The 26,142-nt window shown below is 37.2% G+C and overlaps 1 protein-coding gene across 1 annotated transcript in view; it reads right to left on the bottom strand.

The window, feature by feature from the left end:
• Positions 1-26,142, bottom strand: part of DHRS7B (dehydrogenase/reductase 7B) — a 77,249-nt gene that overhangs the window by 2,521 nt on the left and 48,586 nt on the right. Inside the window, exons 4-6 of the mRNA XM_074281274.1 lie at positions 18,977-19,187; positions 12,545-12,637; positions 10,695-10,847 (exon numbers count right to left, since the gene is read on the bottom strand). Of these exons, the coding sequence (XP_074137375.1) occupies positions 10,695-10,847; positions 12,545-12,637; positions 18,977-19,187 (457 nt within the window). The remainder of the gene's footprint in view (positions 1-10,694; positions 10,848-12,544; positions 12,638-18,976; positions 19,188-26,142) is intronic.

Consider the following 26,142-nt stretch of genomic DNA (forward strand, 5'->3'; position numbering starts at 1 on the left):
CCTGTGAAGCAGCCTAAGCCTATGACAAGATTAGAGAAAGCATTGGTTAAAGCTAAGAGAGAAGGACAGGATATAAGTGATTTTATACATGCATATCCTGTGATTGAAAATATTGACTCTGTAGGTCAAAAAAGGAGAAGATATGCACCTTTAGATTTGAATAAAATTAAGGATTTGAAAAAAGGTTGTACCCTTTATGGGGCTACATCAGCTTATGTTAAAATGTTACTAGATAGTTTGTCCTATGAAGTCCTAACCCCGAATGATTGGAAATCCATAGCAAGGACATGTCTGGAACCTGGAGAAAATTTATTATGGCTTGCGGAATTTCATGAATTATGTAAAATTCAAGTCAGATGCAATTTGGAAATAGGAGTTAACACACAATTCACTTTTGAGCACTTAGCTGGTGAAGGTCAGTATGGAGAGAATTCGGAACAGATTAATTATACCATGACAATATATGAACAAATTGCTAAGGCTGCAATAAAGGCTTGGGGTGTCCTTCCTGGACAGAAAGATCGTGGAGAGGCTTTCACTAAAATACAGCAAGGTCCCAATGAACCTTTTGCAGATTTTGTGGGACGTTTGCAAACTGCTGTCAAAAGAACTATTGGAAAAAATTCAGCTACAGAAATAATGACCAGACATCTGGCTAAGGAAAATGCCAATGAGATTTGCAAAAGAATTATATGGAGATTAGACAAAGATGCTCCTTTAGAGGAGATCATAAGACGCTGTGCTACAGTGGGAACAAATGCTTTTTACACCCGGACAATGATGAATGTGGAAAGACAGGGTCCCTCCTGGCAAGGGCCAGGTGTTTTTTGATGGTTCCATTTTTGATGGAAATTCAAAGGCAGATAGCCTTCTAACCATGTTAGCCAGTAGTCCTTTATTTCAGGAAGCACAAGAATCTCATTCTAAATATCATCAGGCTGCTCGAGCTTTACGTTTACAATTTGGAATCACAAGAGAGGAAGCTAGGAGCATAGTAAAAAGCTGTACAGCTTGTCTTCCTTTCCATGCTCCTACACTCCCTCCAGGGAAGAATCCTTGTGGTTTGAGACCCAACGAAATCTGGCAAATGGATGTGACCCATTATAAATCTTTTGGTCGTCTATCTTTTATTCATGTCGTGGTAGACACCTTTTCAGGATTCACATTTGCAATGCCAGCAGCAAAAGAGACAGCCCGAGTGGTCACTGAATTCCTTATACAAGCTTTTGCAATTATGGGTGTGCCACAAGCAATAAAAACAGACAACCTCAGTTCTCACTTAGTAATCCTAACAAGGCACCGTGCTAAGTATTTTACAATTATCATTTGATTCTCAATATCTTCATAAGACAGGGCTTATTCTCATTTTACAAATAAGGAAATTGAGGCAAAGGTTAAGTGATTTGTACAGGGCTACACAGCTGGCAAATGTCTGACGTCACATAGGAATTCAGATCTGTGAGGCTCTAGCTCTAGACTCAGTACTCTTATCTACTGTCCCCCCAAATGGCTATTATTAAAGGACTACTTTGTTCTAGGTATTAGAATGGGATATATTCAGTCTCAAGAAAGATCTGTTGCTATTTAATGTTTTTCATCACTGGTATGAATGATGAAAGAAAAAGCATTATTTATTAGGGTTTGCAGCTAAAACCATATAGAAAGGTATGGCCAGCACCCTTCACGGCAAAAATAAAATTTCAAAGTGCTTTGTATGTGGTAACCGAAAGAAAAACAATTTATTCAAATTTGATAGGGAAGGCCAACTATATACAAATAACTAAAAATGACCCTTAGAAAGGTCACTGTGGAAAACAAGCTGACTACAATTGGTAATATAGAACTACCTTTGAAAATCAGTACAATATTGAGTGGGGGAAGCTCAATAAATAAGATAGACTCTCAATGAAAAATGAGTCTAACTATCACAATCTGATCTATTCACACTCAATAGTTATTACTACAGTATAAAGCTGGCAACACTTTTGTTTATACTTAAAATGGAGTATTTTGGAAATCTGAATTCATGTTAGTGATTCTTTGTAGTATGGTACAGTAGTAATAATAATCATCTTATACTCAGAACTTTACCATGATAAGTTTTTTTGTTCTCCATGTAGACAGCTGGATGTGGACAACAGAAAATTTAGAGCAAAAAAAGGGGGAAGAAAAGATAAGAGCTAGAAAATATGTTGAAGAGCTAAAGAAACTGAATTTAATCAAAGCCTAGATGAGAAAAGGTCATTTTAGTTAGTGGCCAGCTGTACTTCACCTCTAGTGAGGCTACAAAGTGCAGACAAGGTGTGCACAACAATAAGGAGACTGGTAACTCCAACTTACCACTTGGAGCCTGCTGACGTTTGTCAATCCAGCCCTAAAATTCTCCCAAACTCCAGTTACACATCAAAACTGCCTAGTGAACATCTCTCTCTCTCTATTGTCCAAATGAACCTAATATCTTACCACCTGAAAGTGTCGCTCTTTCTGCAGAGAACACTACCATCTTTCCAATATACCAGGTTTGAAACCTTGGAGTCACCCTCAGCTCTGGCTTTTTTCACACTTCACCCTTGTTGATATAGGTTCCATCACATCTCTGCTCTTCACATGGCCACCACTTCTGTTTCAAGTTTTCGTCATGTCTCTGATGAATTACTGCAATAGCTTTTTAATTGGTTTCCTTTCCAAATCATCCCCAATGGAGAAGTCAAAATAATGTTCTTAAGACATCTTACCATGTTATTCCCCTTGATCAGGAATTGTCAGTGGCTCCCTAATGTATCTGAGATAAAGTACAAGTTCCTCAGTGTGACATTTAAATCCCATCACAATATGGCCCCAGCATAGCTTTCTAGATATTCACATCACTTCCCTTTACGTACTCTATATCCCAGCCAGACCAACCTACTTGTTCCTTCAACTTGGCATTCCACTTCCCATCTCTAGAACTTTCCACAATCTGTCCCCCATATGTTGAGGGTATATCCTTCCTTAATTCCTAGAAACCCTAGTTCTCTTAAAGGCTCAGCTCATGTGCTGCCTCCTTCAGTAAGCTTTTTCTTATATACCTAGTTTTTAGTCCTCTCTTCCTCAAATTATCTGGCATTCACCTGTATATATGTGTATCTTCCGATCAATTCAGTGGCCCAAAGCTCCTCTTTAATAATATCCTTAGTTGAAATACGGGAATCCATTTCTCTTAAGATTTCTTGAACTATAAAACAATTACTCAATGGCAGATGCTTAATAAATGATTGGTGAATTAACTGATCAAGACACAATGTATATAGCAATGTTTAGCAAGTACTATATAAATGCTAGCTGTACCAATAGATCCTAGAGTTAGTTAGGAAGCAGTACTTGGAAATCTGAAAATGAAAATGGGCTAGGCAGTCATCCCTTTCACTTTCCTAAGACTTTGAGAAATCTCAGAAGCTTACAACACAGGCTCTGACCTAAGCCCTGATGGCAATAAAGGTAGAAACAAAATAGTCTTGGCCCATTGGAAGCTAATTTTCTGCCTGAGGGAAATGGGAAGTATTCTGGGAGAGCATATATAGTCTATGCAAAGTAATTTCTGGAGGTGGGGAGAGAAACTACAGGGGGAAGAGGGAGTAGGAAAGACCTCTGTTAACCTGTTTTTTGTTTTCCAGTAAATTTATATGGCCTCCGTTAATCTTTCTGTAGGCAGAAACAGAGACTTAGATGAACTCTCAAGGTCATTCCAAACTATAATTCTGTGAGTCAGTGATAATCCCAGTGTTTTATATGGAATGTCCTAACTTTGGAAAATGACTAATGGGATGGATTACCAAAGGCATTGAAATCTCCTTCTCTCTTATATGTGTAATCAACAAGCATTTATTAAGCAGCTATCGAGGTACAAAATGGGGTGGGGAGGGGAGGGAACTCCCAGTCTAGCTAGAGAGAACTGTGTGATAGGAATGGTGTTGGGATCTAGGATTGCTTCCCAGCTCTGATAATGAAGACCCTGATAATTAATGACAGTAGCCAAGTCACTTAACCTCACTAGGCCTCAGTTCCCATATCTGTAAAATAAGGAAGTTGGAAATAAAATAAAACATACAAGTTGTACTAGAGGACCTCAAAAATTACAATCCACAATCCTATGATTTTAATTAAATACTGTTGAGAGACATGGGACAAACCAAAAGACCTTCTGGATGCTCTCTCAAGCCTTATGACTTCACTTGTTCAACTAAGGGAAAGCATGGGGATCAGACACATGTTTTCTTGGTTATAGTGAATTTCAGGTAAGAAAACTCCCTCTACCAATACAAGTTAGCACTTTCTCTGCAACATAGTAGTTTTAGATAAGCTTACTATAATAGCATTCATATTTATATGGCACCTGCTTTGAAACCTTGTGATATAGGTAATTAGTATTCACATTTGAGAGAACCAAAGCTCAGAGAAGCTAATAGGGGGAAATTATTCCTTTGCAACAATCTAATTTTAATGGTGGCTAATATACTTTTGGCTAACCATTCTTTTTGTACAGTGCCTGATATTTGTGGAAATTATTAATAAATTAATAAATTCTTTCTAAACCTCTCGTCTCCAAAGCAATAACAGCAACAACAATAAATCCTTAGTCTTATGATTTGGGCCTTTTCTACTGTCTTCTGGCCAGTATATATTGGAGGCAGGTGTTCTTGCTCTTAGTGGCCATCTCTTCAGTCACTGCCATGCTGCATCTCTTCTAATTAATCAAAATATGCCTTAATGCCTATCTATGAGTCAATATCACAGACAAGTCCTGCTTCTCTAATCTTCTAGCTAGTAAATAAATGGTAATTCAATTAGTAATATTTTAAGAATTAGAGATTATAACTAAGGGCTGTCCTGTTATGAAATCATAAATTTAGAGATTGAAGGGACCTCAGAGATCATCATAGTCCAATCTCTTCTTTTCCCCAGAGTCACAAAACTAGTAAGTGTGCTGAGGCAGTATTTAAATTTAGGACCAAGAGAAGCCACAGAATAAAAACATTCTCAGGATCAATATTCTGTTGGTTTTCTAAGTGAAGCATGAACAACTGATATGAAATATAGACAGAACAACACCCAAAAGACCATGTGTAACTATTACTTGACAATTAGAACTCATTTTTTCACATCATATTTATGTTAATATAAATAAATGGTAGTATACTCATTGTTGTTAATTTGAAAATAAGCTTAGAAAGCCATCAAAATAATAGTTTTGTCAACTATCAAGCCTACTAGACCTCTGCCTCTGGAAGTCATTATTTATGCTGTAAGGGTTCTTCCAAGAAAGTTGTGGCTCTTGACTTAGGAACAAACTTACAAACTTAAATATGTATGTGTTTATAAATGTATATGTCTATATGTGTGTATATCTATATTCATATATATGAATGGATGGATCTTATCAAATATTTGAAGATGGACTTCTGTTATTGCTGAATTTATTGGAGTTTGTATATTAGGAAAAAAATCCATGCCTCACTAACTTCCCTGAATTCCAGTCTTACATTTCTAACTATTCTCATTCCCTCAATGTCTCTTGATGGACCTGAAACTCCAAATGTACAAATCTGAATTTTTCATTTTCCTTTTAAAGAAATCCTTTCTCCCATATTACCTGTTATTTTTATTGATGGAATGATCATTTTCCCAGTTACTGAAAGCTCAAAATTTCAGAAACATTTTTAATCCTTTTCTCTTCTGTAGCTATGATATGCAATTAGATCCCATATCTCTCATCTCATCCATCTTGTGCTGAGAGACATAATGGACCTGGAGTCAGGAAAACTTGAATTCAAACCCAGCTTCAAATATTTTTTAGCTGTGTGATCCTAGGTAAATCACTTAATCTTCTCCTGCCTCAATTTCCTCAACTGAAACATGGATCTATAACAAAATAGTCCATGCCTTACAGGGTTCTTCTGTGAATCCAATGAGATAGTATTGTGAAGCACTTAGCACAGTACTTGGCACATAGTAGATGCTTAACAAATGCTTTCTAATCATTACTTATAAATATCACTACTCCATTGTGGGTCCTCCCTGCTTTTCAATTATACTACATATTGTAACATTTTTCTCACTGCTGTTCCTGCTTCAAATCTCCACTTTCCAAGTCATTCTTTTTTATATTACTTCCAACATTATTTTTCTAAAACATGGGTTGGATTATGTAAACTCCTAACCTTGAGTGGTTTCTTACTGTTCATAAAAGAAAATACAAATTTTGCAACCTGGCATTTAACAAACTGGATCCAATCTATCTTCTAGTCTCATTTCATTTTACTTTTCTTAATGAGCTCTATTTTCCAGCCTCCTCCTATTACTGCTGCTATTCTCTATCTCATTTAAATTTCTCCTACCTCTGTAAATTTGCATAACTACCCACCAGATCTGACAGAGATAATCCCATATCTCTAGCCACTGAAATCTTTCTCTTCCTTCCAGGGTCAGTCCAAAAACCACCATGTCTTCTATGAAGCCTTGCCTAACTCCCCAGCTCAAAGTGATCTCTTTCTTTTCTGCCTGTTTCCCAGAGCATTTTGTCTAGAGACTTCCCCTTTGCCCTCATCAGCTTTGAGTCATATTTACTTGTGTCCATATCACATTCTTTTCCTGGGTCCTTGAGGCTAGAAACTGTGGTGTTTTTCAGCTTTACACACTCTCACTAAAACACTGAGCAGATTTATACCAACAAATACATGTTTGCTCAATTGTAGGAGAATTCAAGACAATATGTCAGGAGCTGCCAAAACTGGAAGTCAAACTAAGCAAAAGAAGTTTCTGAGATCTTGAAGACCTAGACAGACACACAAAAGAGAAGGTGGATACTACAGGCCTAGCAGATATATGTGGTTCAGAATCAGCAAAAGGCACAGCTGTACAAAATTTAAACTTTGACCCTGTGTCTACTCCCTGCTAAAGGTGAATAGGAGCTGAGGTGCTGCTCTTAACCAAAAAAGAAGAAGAAGAAGAAGGAAGGAGGAGGAGGAGGAGGAGGAGGAGGAGGAGGAGGAGGAGGAGGAGGAGGAGGGAGCCATTTGCTATGACAACATGGAAGTTCTCTTTTATTTCCCAAGCATAAAAGAAAAAACAAAGCTACCTTTAAGTGTAGCGAGCTGTCGTCTCTAGAAGCTGCCGGATCACTCTCTGGGAAGAGATCTGCTGTGTCTTCCAATCAAATCTCTCCGACAGATTCTTCTTCCTGTAACGAACCGTTGTCTCCAGGCAGTTGCTGTTAACTCTTGTCCAGAGAAGTGACTTCCCTTCCTGCAGGGAGCCCCGTCAAGCCTGATGCAATGCAGAGTCTTCTTCTATCTCTGGGAGTCCTCTCTTTTATTCTCCCAGAGAATGGGCGTGGGATAATGCAAGGGCTTCTGGGAAGAACCACCTCAGCCAATGAGCCTGCTCCTTCCATCAAGTCAACCTGAGTTCTCACCTTGTAATTGTCCAACCTGAATTCTCACCTTGTCACTATCCAGACAACCCGAGTTCTCACCTAGTAATCCCAACATCAAATTTAGAAGTTCCCTAGGGCTACCTGTGGCTGGAAAGGTTCGGCAAATATTCTTAATGTCAGGCCCCTGGGCAGGTCATGTGTAGGGAGTTGGGGAGGCCTCCTGCAGGTCTAGAGAGGGGCTTCGTTCGTAGTATATCCTAAGACACTCACAGTACAAAAGCTTTCTTTAAGAACAGAGAAGTTGAACACCTTAAATGACTTTCAAAAATTAATAGGAGATATCCAATGGATGCGTCCAGTGTTAGGCTTAACTACCAATCAACTACAACCTCTATATGACATTTTAAGGGGAGACAGTGCTTTAAATTCACCACGCCAGCTTACAAAAGAAGCACAAGAGGCTTTGAGAGAAGTTGAACTGGCTTTATCCAATGTGGTTGAAAGAGTCACTCAAAAACCCTTGGAAATATCAGTTTTTGCTACAAAAGAGGCACCCACAGCAGTCCTTCATCAAGGAGACAGAGTGATTGAGTGGGTGAACCTCCCAGCACAACCAGAACAAAGCCTTACACCTTACCCAGTGCTTGTGGCTAGGATTTTATTAAAGGCTATTAAGAGAGTAACACAATTATCTGGAATAAGTCCTGAAAAAATATACACATTCTATACTAACGCACAAATTAATGTATGCTGTGAGACCATCCCAGAATGGTAAATTTTATTGGCCACCGCTCCAAATTTTGCACATGGATCTCCATTAAAGATTACCCGGCTACTACATAATTGGTGATGGATTTTTGAAGAAAAGGTTTCTAAGGTTCCTCTTAAAGGACCAACAATCTTTACAGACGCCTCCAAAGAAAATATTTGTGCTATATACTCTCATGATTTAACCATAAAGAGAGTAATCAGGACTCCTTTTCAATCCACTCAACAGAATGAATTATTTGCTATCATGCTAGCTCTTAATTATTACCCAGGAGACGTAAATATAATTACTGATTCAGCCTATTCAGTAGGTGTAGTACAAAGAATTGCCATAGCCCAAATAAAATTTGCAGCCTCTAATATTTATCAGCTCTTTAAGGAACTTCAAGAGCAAGTGAGAAAACATCCAGGCAAGATTTATATCTTGCATGTCCACTCACATAGTGGACTTCCAGGTCCCATTTTTGATGGAAATTCAAAGGCAGATAGCCTTCTAACCATGTTAGCCAGTAGTCCTTTATTTCAGGAAGCCCAAGAATCTCATTCTAAATATCATCAGGCTGCTCGAGCTTTACGTTTTACAATTTGGAATCACAAGAGAGGAAGCTAGGAGCATAGTAAAAAGCTGTACAGCTTGTCTTCCTTTCCATGCTCCTACACTCCCTCCAGGGAAGAATCCTCGTGGTTTGAGACCCAATGAAATCTGGCAAATGGATGTGACCCATTATAAATCTTTTGGTCGTCTATCTTTTATTCATGTCGTGGTAGACACCTTTTCAGGATTCACATTTGCAATGCCAGCAGCAAAAGAGACAGCCCGAGTGGTCACTGAATTCCTTATACAAGCTTTTGCAATTATGGGTGTGCCACAAGCAATAAAAACAGACAATGGACCTGCATATACGTCCAAACATTTTACACACTTTTGTGCACAGTATAAGATTTTACATACCACGGGCATACCCTTTAATCCTCAAGGGCAGGCAATAGTAGAGAGAAGAAACAGAGATATTAAGACACTCCTCCAAAAACAAAAGAAAGGGGGAGCCACAGGTAGCCCTAGGGAACTTATAAATTTAGTTCTCTATACCATTAATTTTCTAATTTTTGACAAAGATGCACTGGCTCCGGCAGACAGGTTTTATAACCCACCAGAAGGGCAATGTCCAGTGCGAGCATCTCCACTGTCCTTAGATAATCGCCAGGTGATGTGGAGAGATCCAGAAAGTGGTGAATGGAAGGGACCAGATAGGTTAACTGCCTGGGGGAGAGGGTTTGCTTGTATTTCTTCAGCAGGAAAAGGAATCAGATGGGTGCCAACGAGTCGTATTCACCTTGTCTATCAGAGAGAGACAGAAAAAGAGAAAAACCTCAAAATAAAGGAGAAGATCTAAGAAACATCTGACACTGAAAGAGCATGGATAATAAGAAGACTGTTAAAGAACTTTAAAAACCAGCAGGAATCATTGGACTTCCTCACACAAGATGAGACTAATGGACAATGGACTTATGGACATTTATAAATTTTCAATTTATGATTATTTGATTATGTTATTTGTCATATACTTCTAGCATGTATTATGTTACTATGTTACTATGTGCTTATGTAATTTATGTAATTATGTGTAATACTTCCCATATTGATGGATTTATGTTTCAAGATCACGACTGTCCTATGTTCTAAATCAAAAGAAAGGGGGAGATGTTGGGATTACTAGGTGAGAACTTGGGTTGTCTGGATAGTGACAAGGTGAGAATTCAGGTTGGACAATTACAAGGTGAGAACTCAGGTTGACTTGATGGAAGGAGCAGGCTCATTGGCTGAGGTGGTTCTTCCCAGAAGCCCTTGCATTATCCCACGCCCATTCTCTGGGAGAATAAAAGAGAGGACTCCCAGAGATAGAAGAAGACTCTGCATTGCATCAGGCTTGACGGGGCTCCCTGCAGGAAGGGAAGTCACTTCTCTGGACAAGAGTTAACAGCAACTGCCTGGAGACAACGGTTCGTTACAGGAAGAAGAATCTGTCGGAGAGATTTGATTGGAAGACACAGCAGATCTCTTCCCAGAGAGTGATCCGGCAGCTTCTAGAGAGGACAGCTAGCTACACTTAAAGGTAGCTTTGTTTTTTCTTTTATGCTTGGTCATGACAATTTACAGATTAAGTAAACTTAATTAGTCTTAACTATTCTCTTGCCATATCTGAAGGAAGTTTAGAGACTTTTCATATCAGAGCTTAATTGTTTTCAAGGTCCTTAGGCATCAAAGGGGCCCTTATCTAGAGTTAGTATATCAGATATACTGCTTAAACCTGACTTGTCCAGAGTCACAAGCTCTTGCTGAAGAATTGGGGAAGTGATTCAAGATCTGTCAGAGTTAGTATCTAAGAATCCATCCTGGAATTTTTTTCATTTTGGCGAACTGAGAAAGAAGAATCCCATAGTCAAAGGAAGTAGCACTCTGTGATTTCACACACCTACAGCCATCCTTAACAGCACAGGAAAATTTGTTCCTCACCTCCATATTTGGATCCATCTGCAGTTAGAGCATTGAGGGAGAGATTGGTTTGGATATAGCCAGGACAGATTACAGTGACATCAATTTCATGCTGTTGCATCTCTGCCCGAAGACAGTCAAAGAATGCTTGGGTTGCATGCTTGGAGGCTGCATCTGCAAAACATGGTCACATAAGGAACACACAAAGAGAAGGAAAACATTGACTCTAAAACAGATAACGTAATTCCCCTCCCCCTCACCCCGAGGCAATTGGGGTTAAGTGATTTGCCCAGAGTCACACAGCCAGGAAGTGTTAAGTGTCTGAGGTTAGATTTGAACTCAGGTCCTCCTGACTGCAGGGTTGGTGCTCTATCCATACCACCAACTAGCTGCCCCAATAACTTTATTCTTTATGCAACTCATTTTGCAAGCTTTTTTCTCTGGTAAATTTTCATTTAGAAATGTTGCAGAAATTGCTCACCTGCTAAGAAATATGCCCATCCCAGTTTCTGGACTGAAGTGACTAGGGGGCACTGTTCCAAGGATACCGAGGAAGAATGTGGTATCCACTAAACTGAGTACAAATATCCCAAAATATAGTTTTTAAGAATATAAATAGGGGATTCTTAATTGAAATTCATAGTTCTCTAAAATATAGTATTCTGAGCCTTTAAGGAAAAAAAGTTATTTATCAGTCAGGAAAATAAGATTTAAAATGGCTACAAAACTAAGGAAAGTTCAGAGAAAGCCAAATGAAGGAAGTTAAACAGTTATTTCACTTGTTGTTCTCAGATCAGTCTTCAGAAGAAGACAACATGGTTAAACTTGGGCTGAATTTTAAAACTTATTCCCTTTCTGAGCTTGGGGCACATCTCTCTAGATCAGTTTACTTATCTATAAAATGAAGGAGCTGGGCTAGGAAACCTTTAAAATGCCCTCCAGAGCTACATCTGTACAGCTAAAAATGACATGATCTGGAATTTCCAAGGGGTATGAGCTGGATTGATGATAAGGGATTTGCTCCTATCTATAAAATTCTATAAAATTAGTCTAGTCCTAAGGGTTTTTGAGGGACTGGCTTACTTTAGAGGCTTCTTAAAGATCTGGATTATTTTTCAGCAAGCTCCTAGTGCCAAACCAAAATTAGACACCAAGGCTAACACTAAATGTAACCTGTATTCTGCCAACGGATTCCAGAACTAATTTGGGTTCCCTATCCTTGGACCTAGGATTTTTCTATAGTTCTTGGCCTGCAGAATCCTAGTAGATAGCATCCCCCCATGTCAATTCCAAACTAATCTCAAGAGATGGCAATCTATTATTCAATTCTGTATTAAATGAACATAAAACTAGGGGAATATGGTAAAAGTGAAAATTCATCAAAATTAAATGACCTACTTTTTTTTTTTTGTTTGTTTGTTTTCTGAGGCTGGGGTTAAGTGACTTGCCCAGGGTCACACAGCTAGGAAGTATTAAGTGTCTGAGACCAGATTTGAACTCCGGTCTTTCTGAATTCAAGGCTGGTACTCTATCCACTGCTCCACCTAGCTGCCCCTGACCTACATTTTAAGAGAGAACTTAGAAAGTAGCTTGGTACTTCCATGCCAATGAGGAATTATAACAGAATGGTGGATAAAAGGAGAAAGATGCTCATTTTTTATCACATTTCCAATTCAGACTTTTCTGGATATATCATGCTACTGAATTTCATATTTCTTCCATTAAATATTTATAACATTCATTTTAAATATTTCTTCAAGAATGTTCATTACTATTCTTTGCCTTTCCTTTAGTTGATAGGTTCACAGGTTGGAAGCCTGCAGGACTTTGAACAAGACTTGGATTTCAATAAAGGATTTGAAGTAACTTACATGCAGATCTGAAAGGAATACTGATTTTGCCCTGAATGCTGCTAATTACAACAATGTGACCTTGTTTTTTCGCTATCATGGAGGGTAGAATTGCTAAAAAAAAAAAAGAGAAAAAAGTTTAGGATAAGACATCATAGCAGTTAAAAAACAAAAGACTTCACAAAAATAAAGCCATTAATACTAAACAGATACAGCTCACCAGAGTATTTCTATAGTCTTAATTGGGCTCTTACTGTAGCAAGGCAATCTTTTTAGACCTCTCTAATCTATTCATGCTTTCATTCACTGAAGACCATTTGTTTCTTTTTTCCCTCCCAAGTATGCAATAACCTTTATTTCCTCCACCACAGAAAGTGTTTAAGATACAAAGGAATGCCACCCCACTTGAGACACCATGAACAAATACATAAGCATGAATCTTTCATATAAGGTACTAAAGACATTTAGGTACCTTTCTAAAGATAACCATTTGTGGTACTGCTAAACAAATACTTCACATCTATCTCAGATCAGCATCATCTGACTAACTCACAGAAATGTCATGGAAAGTTAGGCAGATCAGGATATATAGGATATATCTCATGGCACAGTTTTTTAAACCTTTCATCTGTGGTTTACTTCTTTCTGATATTACACATTATTGAGAAATTCTCTCTTTGAGAAGCCAGTGTCAGATTCTTTTTTTTTTTTAATCAATAAACAAGTATTTATTTTGTTGTTGTTCAATCATTTTCTTTTTCTTTTTTTTAAATTATAACTTTTTATTGACAGAACATATACCTGGGTAATTTTTTTACAACATTATCCCTTGCACTCACTTCTGTGCACTTCCCTCCCTCTACCCCCTCCCCTACCTAGATGGCAAGCAGCCTTATACATGTTAATTATGTTATAGTATATCCTAGATACAATATATGTGTGCAGAACCGAACAGTTCTCTTGTTGCACAGGGAGAATTGATTCAGAAGGTAAAAATAACGTGGGAAGAAAAACAAAAATGCAAACAATTTACACTCATTTCCCAGTGTTCCTTTTCTGGGTGTGGCTGATTCTGTACATCTTTGATCGATTGGAACTGAATTAGATCTTCTCTATGTCGAAGATATCCACTTCCATCAGAATACATCCTCATATAGTATCAATGTTGATGTATATAATGATCTACTGTTTCTGCTCATTTCACTCAGCATCAGTTGATGTAAGTCTCTCCAAACCTCTCTGTATTCATCCCACTGGTCATTTCTTACAGAACAATAATATTCCATAACATTCATATACCACAATTTACCCAACCATTCTCCAATTGATGGGCATCCATTCATTTTCCAGTTTCTAGCCACTACAAAAAGGGCTGCCACAAACATTTCTTACACATGTGGGTCCCTTTCCCTCTTTTAGGATCCCAGTAGGAACACTGCTGGATCAAAGGATATACACAGTTTGAAAGCCCTTTGGGCCTAGTTCCAAATCGCTCTCCAGAATGTTTGGATCAGTTCACAACTCCACCAACAATGCATCAGTGTCCCAGTTTTCCCACAGCCCCACCAACATTCATCATTATTTTTTCCTGTCATCTTAGCCAATTGGACAGGTGTGTAGTAGTATCTCAGAGTAGTCCTAATTTGCATTTCTCTGATCAGTAGTGATTTGGAACACTCTTTCATATGAGTAGAAATAGTTTCAATTTCATCATCTGAAAATTATCTGTTCATATCCTTTGACCACTTGTTAATTGGAGAATGGCTTGATTTCTTATAAATTAGAGTCAATTCTCTATATATTTTGGAAATGAGGCCTTTATCAGAACTTTTAACTGTAAAAATGTGTTTCCAGTTTGTTGCTTCCCTTCTAATTTTGTTTGTATTAGTTTTGTTTGTACAAAGGCTTTTTAATTTAATGTAATCAAATTTTTTTATTTTGTGATCAATAACAATCTCTAATTCTTCTTTGATCACAAATTCCTTCCTCCTCCACAAATCTGAGAGGTAAACTCTCTTATGTTCCTCTAATTTGTTTATGATCTCATTCTTTATGCCTAAATCATGGACCCATTTTGATCTTATCTTGGTATATGGTGTTAAATGTGAGTCCATGCCTAATTTCTGCCATACTCATTTCCAGTTTTCCCAGCAGTTTTTGTCAAATAGTGAATTTTTATCCCCAAAGTTAGGATCTCTGGGTTTGTCATACACTAGATTGGTATAGTTATTGACTATTTTGTCTTGTGAACCTAACTATTCCATTGATCAACTAATCTATTTCTTAGCCAATACCAAATGGTTTTGGTAACTGCTGCTTTATAATATAGTTTTCGATCAGGTACAGCTAGGCCACCTTCATTTGATTTTTTTTTTTTTCCATTAATTCCCTTGAAATTCTCGACCTTTTGTTCTTCCATATGAATTTTGTTGTTATTTTTTCTAGGTTATTAAAATAGTTTTTTGGGAGTCTGATTGGTATGGCACTAAATAAGTAGATTAGTTTTGGGAGTATTGTAATCTTTATTATATTCGCTCAGCTTATCTAAGAGCACTTAATATTTTTCCAATTATTTAAATCTAACTTTATTTGTGTGGAAAGTGTTTGGTAATTTTGCTCATATAATTCCTGACTTTCCTTTGGTAGGTAGATTCCCAAATATTTTATGCTATTGACAGTTATTTTGAATGAAAATTTCTCTTTGTATCTCTTGCTGTTGGATTTTGTTGGTGATGTAGTGTCAAATTCTTAAATTAAGGAACTCTAAAAACTGGAAACTCTTAAATTTATGGTTATCCATCAAGTTATTTCCACACCCTCTCCATTTTCATTCTCAGGATTACTAGTCTCTGACTAATGCTCATGTAATATGAATACTAAGGTTCTACTCTCTCAGGATTATATTTCCTCTCAGGTCTTCAGAATACACAGAAGGATTTGAGGGTGTCTTCTCCACTGATATTAGCTCAACTCCCCCACCACAGTCCCCTGATTTTAAGGGAAATGGCTTTCAATGACTAACACCCCTATTCCATTCAACCACTTAATACTGGGTAACTTCTAATAGTATATTTACTTCAAAGATACATACTCCATCCAATTCCTTATCTAGATGTGGACAGCATTTTCCATCATGGAACTGTCTTGGATCATTGTATTGGTGAGTATCCTTACCACTCTATCTTGATCAGTAGAGGGTGGTATGGGAAGAAAAATAAAGCTTGAAAGTTAGTTCAATTACTACATACAATTGGTCCTGCCAAATTCATGGTCAAAGTTGTAATCAGTGATGAATGAGCCCTTTTGCTAATATAAAGACAGCTCACTGGGCATCAGAGCAGCATTGGTTTGTAAATATGGACTAGATTCTGATTTCCAGACTGGGATGATTTGTTCACTTGTTCTTTGAAACCATCATGGTCAGAGACTCATGTGCCAAGCCCTTCTATTGTGTGAGATGGCAGTAGGAAGGCATTATATGGACTGCATACTATACTGATGTAAAACTTTCTACCTTGGTTGATGGCCATTTGTTGCAAACTCTTTTAAACCTCCTCAAGCCTCTGATAGTAATTTTTTTATTCCCCTCCCCTTCCCCCCTTAGTTGAGTATCTTGCCTCATACTTTATCAAAAGAAACTGAGGCTATTTAACATCTCTATCTGTCTCCTCATCTCATATCCCTAAAATCATCCTGCATTATCTTCTCTTTCCAATCTCTGATAGATAAAGTGTCTTTCCTACTTGCCAAGGCTAAACAAACCCTCTATACACAACATAAATTCCATCCCGAGCTCTCTAGCACATTGCCCTTTTCACTTTTGTACAACTAGTTCCTTTCTAGTTTTCCATGTTCCCCTTTCCTTTAAAAAAACAAAACAAAACAAAACCACCTTAATTTAATCTGACAATTTTTGCTACTTAAATGTAATTTTATATCTGCTCTCACCAATGCTTGGGAAAGCCATCACTTCTCTCATTCAATTCTATAATCTATAATCTAGTTTCCAACTTCATAATTTAACTAAAACTGCTCTCCAAACTTAATAGTTGACAAGTTTAATTAGCCTCGATACCCTTTCTTTATTTCTCTGTAGCCTTGGATACTGTTTATCAATTTCTTCTGGAAAATCTTTCCTCTTTAATTTGCAGTTGATTCCGAAATCCTAATCTAGACTTAATCTCTCTCCTGAGCTCCAGTCTCACATTATTAACTGCTTTGAGATCTTGAACTGGTCTAAAAATGTCCAAAAACTCATATTTCTTACCAAATTCCTCTTCCCAAATTCCCTATTACTATCAATCAGTCAACAAATATTTGTTAAAAACTTACTATGTGACAGGCACTGTATTAAGCACTGGAAATACAAAAAAAGAGGCAAAAGATAGTCCCAGCTCTCAAGGAGTCTCTTGGGAAGACACACACACACACACACACACACACACACACACACACACACAAGCTGTATATAGGCTGACAACTTTAGTATCATTCTTCACTTCTCACTCATATTCCACAAATTTAATCTGTTGCCAAGTCTTGTTTCTACCTTCACAACATCTCTTATGTCCCCTTCTTGCCATTAACACAAATGCCATCTTGGTAGATCACTGCAATAGCTTTCTGGTTTGTCTCCCCCCTTTCCAATTCATCTTCTACTCAGCTGCCAAAACAATCTTTCTATTAAGGGCATGTCTGACTATATTGATCCCATCCCCCTCAATTAACTCCAGTGGCTCCCCATTACCCCCAAGGTAATAAAGCCCTTCACAACCTTGCCTCTCCCTCTTCTTACACTTTGTTCACTGCCACATACTTTGCAATCCAGTGACACTGGCATTCCTGCTGTTTCTTGAACTGAACATTTCATTTTCCAACAGTGTTATTTCTTAGGCTGTGACCCAGGTCTGGAATCTTCTGCCTCTCAGCTTTGCTAGCTTCCTTTAAGACAACTTCCATCTTCTGCAGGTGGCTTTTCACTGATCACCCACTCCCTGCTTATTCCTTAAGGAAGTCGTAAGTTTATAGAACATATTTGTGGAAAAATACTGATAATATTTTTGAAGTTAGTACAGCTGTGTCTCCCAAATAATATGTTTTCTACCATAAGCCTGATTTTTGCCCTGATAACAAATTCCTAAAATAATATTTTGTTCTGACCTCTGATATGCAAAAAGGCCACCTCCAGGTGGCTGCCCAAATCAGAGTATAAGAACCCCCACTTTCAGAAGAGCATTTTAGAGCACACTTTCCCCTGTAATACCCTCTTCCTGCTGAATAGAGCCATGTTTCCATGTTCCTCACAAAGTACCGTCTTCATGTAAGCTATACTCTGTTAGTATATATGTGAGTTAAATGTTGGCTCTTACCTTTTCTTCTTTTCCCTTCTCCCTCTTGCCCATTGCTTGAAATAAAGCTTGCAATGAACTGATTTCTCCTGTTTTATGTGTTATTCTCAGCTTCTGAACTCTTTAGGGAGTTGTTTTCCCCAAAATATCTGGCTGACCCATGGATCTTTCCTTAGATGTAAAATGGATCACTTTTCAAGGAATTAATTTATTGACAACTTGCACTACAGGGGGAGTATGACACTGAACCAGTTATAGGAAACCGAATCAATAGAGGACTCCTTTATGCCAGAGGTCTCTCACAAATCAATTGCTGAAAATAACATGGAAAACAATGGGAATCAGTTCAATGCAAAGCTTTACAACAAGCAATGGGAAAGAGAAAGAAGGGGACAGAAGGAAAAAGAGAAAACTGCTAATAATGGTCTCAAGACCACCAAGCCTAATCTCATAACAATGGTTTTGATGTAAAGATTCTATGAGCTACAGGGTTCCACAAGAAGAGACTGTCATGGTAGTCTCAAGACCACAATAACCTCATTCTTAGCACAGTGCTTGGCAAGTTTGTACTGAAGGACTGCAAGAGCGAAGGTGACAATTATAGCTTCCTAAAGAGTGAAGATTGTCTTATTTATCAAATGTTATCTACCAATCTTTTGCTCATAAAAGGCCCAAAGAAAATAGATGTTCGATGAAGGAATGAATGACAACTTTAAATGGTAAATTCAATGCCCTTTGTCTCCTCCCCCAAAATGAAATTAATAGCAAGCACAACTCAAATGAAAAACTGTGCTTGCTAAGTTCTCTCATGAGAAGTAAGACCTGGGCAAGAAAACCCTAATTCCTGTCCCAAAGGAAATTTTGATAAAAAATTCACACTGAATAGGAAAACAGTAGCAATGGAACTAAAATCTGGGAATGTATCATGAGACGAAACTATAAACTAGATGTAGCAAAATTTGGATAAATGAAATAACCAGTAACCAAACTATTATGAAAATAAACAATGGGATGGGTAAGAAAGGAAGACAATAGAGGGTGACTGAATAAGGGGCCAAGTTAAGAAAACATTTCTCTATTTAAAAGAAACCCATTGTCATTGTACCTTTTGTTAAGGCAACAGGACCAAAGTAGTTTGTCTCCATCACTTTTTTGTCCACCTCCAGGGCAGTATCCATTATTGTACCTCGATAGCTGATCCCTGCATTATTGATTAATATGTCCACATGACCAGTGCATTGTAGGATTTCATTCGCGGCAGGGACTATAGTGTCAGAATCAGCAAGGTCAAAGACTACAATATGAGGCCTGTGTGTCTGAATTTGAAAAACAAAACAGTAACACAATTCAATTTCTGAGCAACAATCATTCAATCAACATATTCATGTTTTGCAGAGCTATGGGAAACCAGGAAGAATCAAACATTTTGACAACTCCAAATGTGGCCAATCTGATCTTTGACTGGAAAGTTACCTAGGATCCCAGAATTTTATGTCCTAGCATAAAATTACCAGGTTATCTTCATGCCTTTCAAAACATTTTCATGGAACACTTCAACCTGGTATGAGAAGCTTTCAGCTTGATTCAAATTATTGTCTTCCAAAGGCTGTAATATCAGGAATTTAACAGTGAACTCAAGATATATAATTACTAGTCTATCTTGCAAGTATACTGGCCATTCTGAAATAATCGAGATCTGTTAATCATAGTAGGAACAGTATTCAAACCCAGTTTGTCATTAAGAACTTAGTACCAAGCAGCTAGGTGGCGCAGTGGATACAGTACCAGCCCTGTTCAGGAGGACCTGAGTTCAAATTTGATCTCAGACACTTTAACACTTCCTAGCTATGTAACCCTAAGCAAGTCATTTAACCCCAACTGCCTCAGCAAAAAGAAAAAAAAATTATATATATATATATATATATATATATATATATATATATATATATATATATATATAGAGAGAGAGAGAGAGAGAGAGAGAGAGAGAGAGAGAGAGAGAGAGATACCTACAAATCTCTCCAAAGAGATTTCTTTTCATTCCTTAATCCTTTATGTTCATCATATTCTGAAACATATTAGGAGATGAAAAGCTAACTACTAATAATGTCAGCTTTTAATTAATCAGAGACTCAGGTTATGGGTTACCTAGGATCTTGGTTGTTATAACTATCCCTTTAGTATAGGTTGTCTGACTTTTGACCAGTCACCATTTCTTCCACTGAAAAATTGGCAGAAGGAAAAGAAAAAATGGAACTCATGTAACTGATTTTATTACGATAAGTAACTTATGAAAAACTGCTATAAGAAAAGCTTGAAACTTAAGGATGACAGGGATCTTTTCAAAAGATGTCTTCTGTTTCTTTGGCTATTTGAGAGCTGGATATAATATACTAGGGCTATAAGGATAGTATAACCTAGGCCAAGGTATGCTTTGCACTATATCTGTCTAAAAGGCAGAAACCAGATCTGTGTAACACCTTTTGCATAATGAGCAAACACTACACACTATAGGTGCTTAAAAGTTGTTGACAACAATGAAGATGATGATAAAAAGACCAACATTGGTTGTAACCATTGTATTTCTATATGTGGTGCATAATTCAAAAAAGTATAGAATATGAACAGGAGGGATGGGGGAAACATTATTTTGCTGAAGCATAGAATAGGTTAGGCATTAGCATGAAATTAGCCCACATCAGTAGGGTAGCAGATTATCAAGGGGTTTTATAACATCAGTCCAAGGAGTTTGCACTTTAAAGGATTGCATTGACCAATGATATGATCTGGTTTACACAGAAGAGTACTCTGGAACTAGTATAGGATAGTTTGGTAGAGAAAAGACAAGATATGAGGAAATGAAGTGGGAAGCTATTGTGATAAGTCTGTGTGTGGTAATGTGGGCCTGTAATGGGATAATGCCCACAGAAAGGTTCTGACTATTATTGAAAGATATTGTGTAAATAGAACTGACAAAACTTGGTAATTGATTAGATGTAAGAAGGGAAGGGAAGGGAAAGAGGTAATTAAAGAAAATGCTTAAGTTTCAAGCATATGTGACTACCTTCAGCAGAAACAGAAGTAAGAAATAAGAGTAGAACTGGGGAGAAAGATAAGTTCATACAATAATATTAATAACAATGTGGATTGTTTATGCAACAAGGTACGATGTGGGAGGAAGTCAAAACAAAAAAAAACTTTGCATTCATAAACTATTAAGATATTACACAAGGTGTAGGATATTGAAACAATGCATTTAACACAACATTTTTTGACTAAGCAAATTCAACAAATACATAATGAAGGTCTACTCTAAACAATGCAGTTTTAAGTATGAGGAGAGAGGCAAAGATGAATAAAAGGTTTTTGCTTTCAAGGTGGTACTCCTTCCTCTAAAACACTCCTTTCCAAGAGCTTCCCAGACTAAATACCCAAAACAGTAGAGAATGCCCAGTCATGCTTCAAACATGACTTGTCCTCTTTCCTTCAACTCCTCCTTCCCCTCCAGTTCTAGAACTATGGTTGAATCATGATCAAATCAACTCTGCCACAGTTCTTGGCTACTGTCAATCTACTGACAGATACTCCCCCATTACTCCTACATGCTTATTGTTTTCCCCATTAGAATATAAACTATTTGAGGGCCAGGACAGTCTTTGTATTCCCAGCAATCAACTACAGATTAGTACTTTGTATGTACTTAATGATTTTTCATTCATTCAAGAAGCTTACAAACTACAAAGTGCAATGATGTTTTCAAATAACTACAATACAAAATAGAATATGAAAGGTCTGTACATGGAAGGAAGGAAGGAAGAAAGGAAGGAAGGAAGGAAGGAAGGAAGGAAGGAAGGAAGGAAGGAAGGAAGGAAGGAAGGAAGGAAGGAAGGAAGGAAGGAAGGAAAGAAGGAAGGGAAGGAGGGAGGGAGGGAGGGAGGGAGGAAGGAAGGGAGGGAGGGAGGGAGGGAGGAAGGGAGGGAGGAAGGGAGAGAAGGAGCAAGAGAAAGAAGGGAGAAAGGAATGAAGGACGAGATGGAGGGAGAGAGAGAAGGAAGGAAGGAAGGAAAGAAACAAACTTTTATTAACTTTATGTCCTGTGTGCCAAGAACTGTATCAAGCATTTTACAAATATCTCATTTGATCCATTTAACAACTGTGGAAGACTGTTATTATTATCTATCCCTACGTTAATGGATGAAGAAAGAGGCAGACAAAGGTTAAGTGGCTTCCCAGGGTAACATAGCTAGTAATTAAGGCTGGATTTAAACTCAGATCTTCCTGACTTTAGGCCCAGATTTTTATCTTCTATTGCCATTCACAAGAAAATTCAAGCATAGTCTAGACACACAATCTATATTTTGGGAGAACAGGTTTCAAAGGGATCCATAAAAGGGATAAAAAAGCATCCCAGAGGTTAAAATTCCTTATGGAACTAAGGCCAGAAAAAAAGTGGAAATTTCTCAAGAATGAAATTTTGAAGAAACATCAGAAGTAATTGATAAGATAGAAAAAGAAATTTTCTTTTCTTTCTTTCTTTTTTTTTTTTTTTTTGTAAAAGCTTTTTATTTTCAAAACATATACATAGAGGCAGCTAGATGGCATAGTGTATAAAGAGCCCTGGCCCTGAAGTCAGGAACACCTGAATTCAAATCCAGCGTCAGACACATAACACTTCCAAGCTGTGTGACCCTGGGCAAGTCACTTAACCCCAATTGCTTCACAAAAAACCCATATGCATAATTTTCAACATTTACTCTTGCAAAACTTTGTGTTCCAAATTTTTTTCCTCCCTCGCTTCCCCCAGCCTCCTCCCCTAGATGATAAGCAATCCAACATATATTAAACATGTGAATTCTATATATATTTCCACAATTATCATATGCTACACAAGAAAAATCAGTTCAAAAGGAAAAAAAAATGAGAAAAAACAAAATGCAAATAACAACAAAAAAGTGAAAATACTATGTTGTGATCCATACTAAGTCCCCACAGTTCTGTATCTGGGTGCAGATTACTCTGTCCATCACAAGTCCTTTGGAACTGGCCTGAATTATCTCATTGCTGAAAAGAGCCATGTCCATCAGGATCAATCATCACATAATCTTGCTATTGCAGTGTACAATGTTCTCTTGCTTCTACTCATTTCACTTAGCATCAGTTCATGTAAGTCTCTCCAGATCTCTTTGAAATCATCCTGCTGGATGATTTCAATAATATTCTATAGCATTCATATACCATAATTTATTCAGTCATTCCCCAACTGAGAGGTAGCCACTCAGTTTCTAGTAAGGAGAGTTTTCTAATGAAACCAATGTGGAGACACAAAACTCATACCAATATAGATGAAAAAAAGAGAAAAAACATTAAGAAAAGGAATGGGGAGTTCTCAAAACAAAGAAATACAAGTTATAAATAACCATATGAAAAATTACTAAAATTAGAGAAATGAGAATTAAAACAAACCTGGGGTGCCAACTGACACTTAACAGATTAGGCAATGTGACAAAAAAAGAAAAAAAAATGATTACTGTTGGAAGATAGGCAAACTATTGGTAGAGTTAAAAATTGGTTCATTTATTCTATCTTGTCATATTGGATCTTTTCCCCTTGTTTTCCAATATTGATTCATAAATTTTTGAATTCATTTACTAAATCTAGAGACTATATATTTTTTTTTCAATTACAAATGTTTTCCCTGTTAATTTATCTACTTTTGTTCAAAGTCTTTGAATTTTCTTCTTTTTAAGATCTTTAATAATTTCAATTCCCCCCTCCCTGATTTCCTCCTGCTTTCCTCTTCACTTTCTGACTCTGTTCCCCTTGATAGTGATTTCCTTGGGGGCTGAATCTCAAAATCTCAGCCTCTCTATGTTGGGCAATTCAGTTTACCAGCTAAGACCCTCTGCCCCAAGTGAACTGACTCCAGATGGATGGTGTACACTTTCCTTTAAGCTCAGTGGAACATTGCAAACCTTCCACTTACACACAGTGTGCTGTCCTATAAACATATCCTGCTCCCTCTGTTCCTCAGTTCTCTGGCCACCATGCTCATGCTGTGGGTTGTCCATCCTGGCATTAGCAGAACCTCTGGGCTGGTGCTACACAGCTATCTGCTCCATACCAGCAGTTCAGAACTCTGCAGTGCTGATGCTATTGTTATAGCCTCCAATATATACTTTTGCTGCTCAAAGACTGCTGCCTAGCTGTTGCTGCCTGAGTAATTTTCACAGCTAAAACTGGGACTCCATGGCATTGGAAAGAGAGAGGGGGACTGGGAGAGGGGTGAAATTTGGACCCACTTGTTGGGTTTGCGGATTGGTAATAGGTGCTCAGAGAGGACAAGTACCTCTGGTATGAATCCTCCTTTGGTGTCCACCTGATTAATCCGACTCTCACCTATGACACCAAGAAACTATAAAATGCACATCTAGAAAACTGTCATGGCGTGGCAAGATAGGATAAACATCACTGAGGGATAACTGAGAAGCTCAGACCTGTCAGTGAGTGAGGGGATGTCTACCCAAAGTATATAGAACAGGCAGATTGCAACAATTTATTCCAAGTCATGTTGTCAAAGACACCAAGGTATCTGCATCCCTGATGATTACTTAATTTTTGTCCTGCCACTGGACTTTGTTGAATTAGGTAGAGAGAAAGGCTGATGGGCAATTTTGTGCAATTCTCTTAAGTCCAATTCACACACAAGACATTACCCTCTGGTGTCATTGATGTGTTTAAAAATGAAAGACAAACAACAATGCTGAAAGAGCTCAGGATCCATTAAGTCTCAGTTCATGGATTTTTTTGTTTGTTTTTTAAAATTCCTTTTGGATTCTAAGTATCCTAAAGCATGAGGATAGCTGAAGTTATTTTTTCTTTGGAACATCATTTCTGTTTTGGAGATGTTTGAGAGGTCATAGGGATCAGAGAAAATATGTAGTCCTCCATCTTGTTGCTCAAGTCATCTAGAAGCCCCTTGATCCAGCTATTCTAGACAGCAATTTGGAACTATACTCACATAAAGAATTACAAAATTGTATATATCTATTGATGCAGCATTATCACTACTATGGGTTTATATCCCAAAGAGATAAAAGAAAAAGGAAAAGAACTCATATGTAAAAATGTTTATAGTAGTTTTTTTGTTATAGCAAAAAAAATTAGAAACAAAGGGGAGATTCCCATTAATTAGGAATGACTAAACTAATTATGGTATTTGGATAAAACAGAGTTACAATTAGATCAAGATAGGTGTAAACAGTGAATCTCCTGAAGTGTTGCATCACTTGAATTTGTACTTTTTACTGCATATATCCATTGGGCAGAAACCAATGACCATGTTTTACAAAATTAATTTTGAATAGTGCAAATTCTAATACATACAACCACTTTGGGTGATTATTACTTGCACTAATCATGACCTAGCTGTTTTTTTGTGCCATAAGAAATAAGGTAAGGAATAATTTTAGGGAAACAGAGGAAAAACTTATATGAAGGGATGCATAGAGATGAATGAGAAGAATAATTTATACAACAATAGCAGCACTATAATGACAACTTCCATTGAAAAACTCCAGAAGAGCAATAATGAAGCATACCACTGACCTGACAGGTGTGAGATTTAATATGTAGAACGAAACACATGTTTTTGGAAACAGCAAAAATAAGGATTTGCAAATGTGAGCATTTGATTCTGCTTATTTGTTACAAAGATTATATTTTTCTTTTTATTTGGAAGAGGAGAGAGGACTAATGATGAGGAAGGAAAGAAAAGTGGGTTACAGAAACATTTTTTTAAAAGAAGAGAACAGTAGGGAGTACAAAACAAAATATGAATAAGCAGGTCAACTCTAAAAGTAACATGTTGAATTTATTAAATACTTTTTAAGAGAAGCAACCTATATACAATAGAGATTAATAGTTTGACATGTAATTCCTTTTTTCTACTATGAATATGAAAATGTTCATTTCTGATGTTTATTAAAAATTTAAAAAGAAATATCAATAAAACTTTAGTTATACTTTGGAAGGAAACAAAACATTAAATTGTGCCAATCTAAAAAAAATTTAAAAGACTTTTTAAAAGATGGAAGAGCAGATAATGAAGATAAATACAAAAGTATGGCAAAGTTCTGTTAATATCTCAGAATGAGAGGCTGGAAGAGAAATCTAAAGACAACAAAAATATTTTTTCTTTCTTTTAATTATATATAGGGAAAAAAAAAAAAAGGATGGATCCAGTTTAGGTGAACAATGAAAACTGATGATGAA

The sequence above is a fragment of the Sminthopsis crassicaudata genome, chromosome 1 (assembly GCF_048593235.1).
Source record: "Sminthopsis crassicaudata isolate SCR6 chromosome 1, ASM4859323v1, whole genome shotgun sequence".
Classification (NCBI taxonomy): domain Eukaryota; kingdom Metazoa; phylum Chordata; class Mammalia; order Dasyuromorphia; family Dasyuridae; genus Sminthopsis; species Sminthopsis crassicaudata.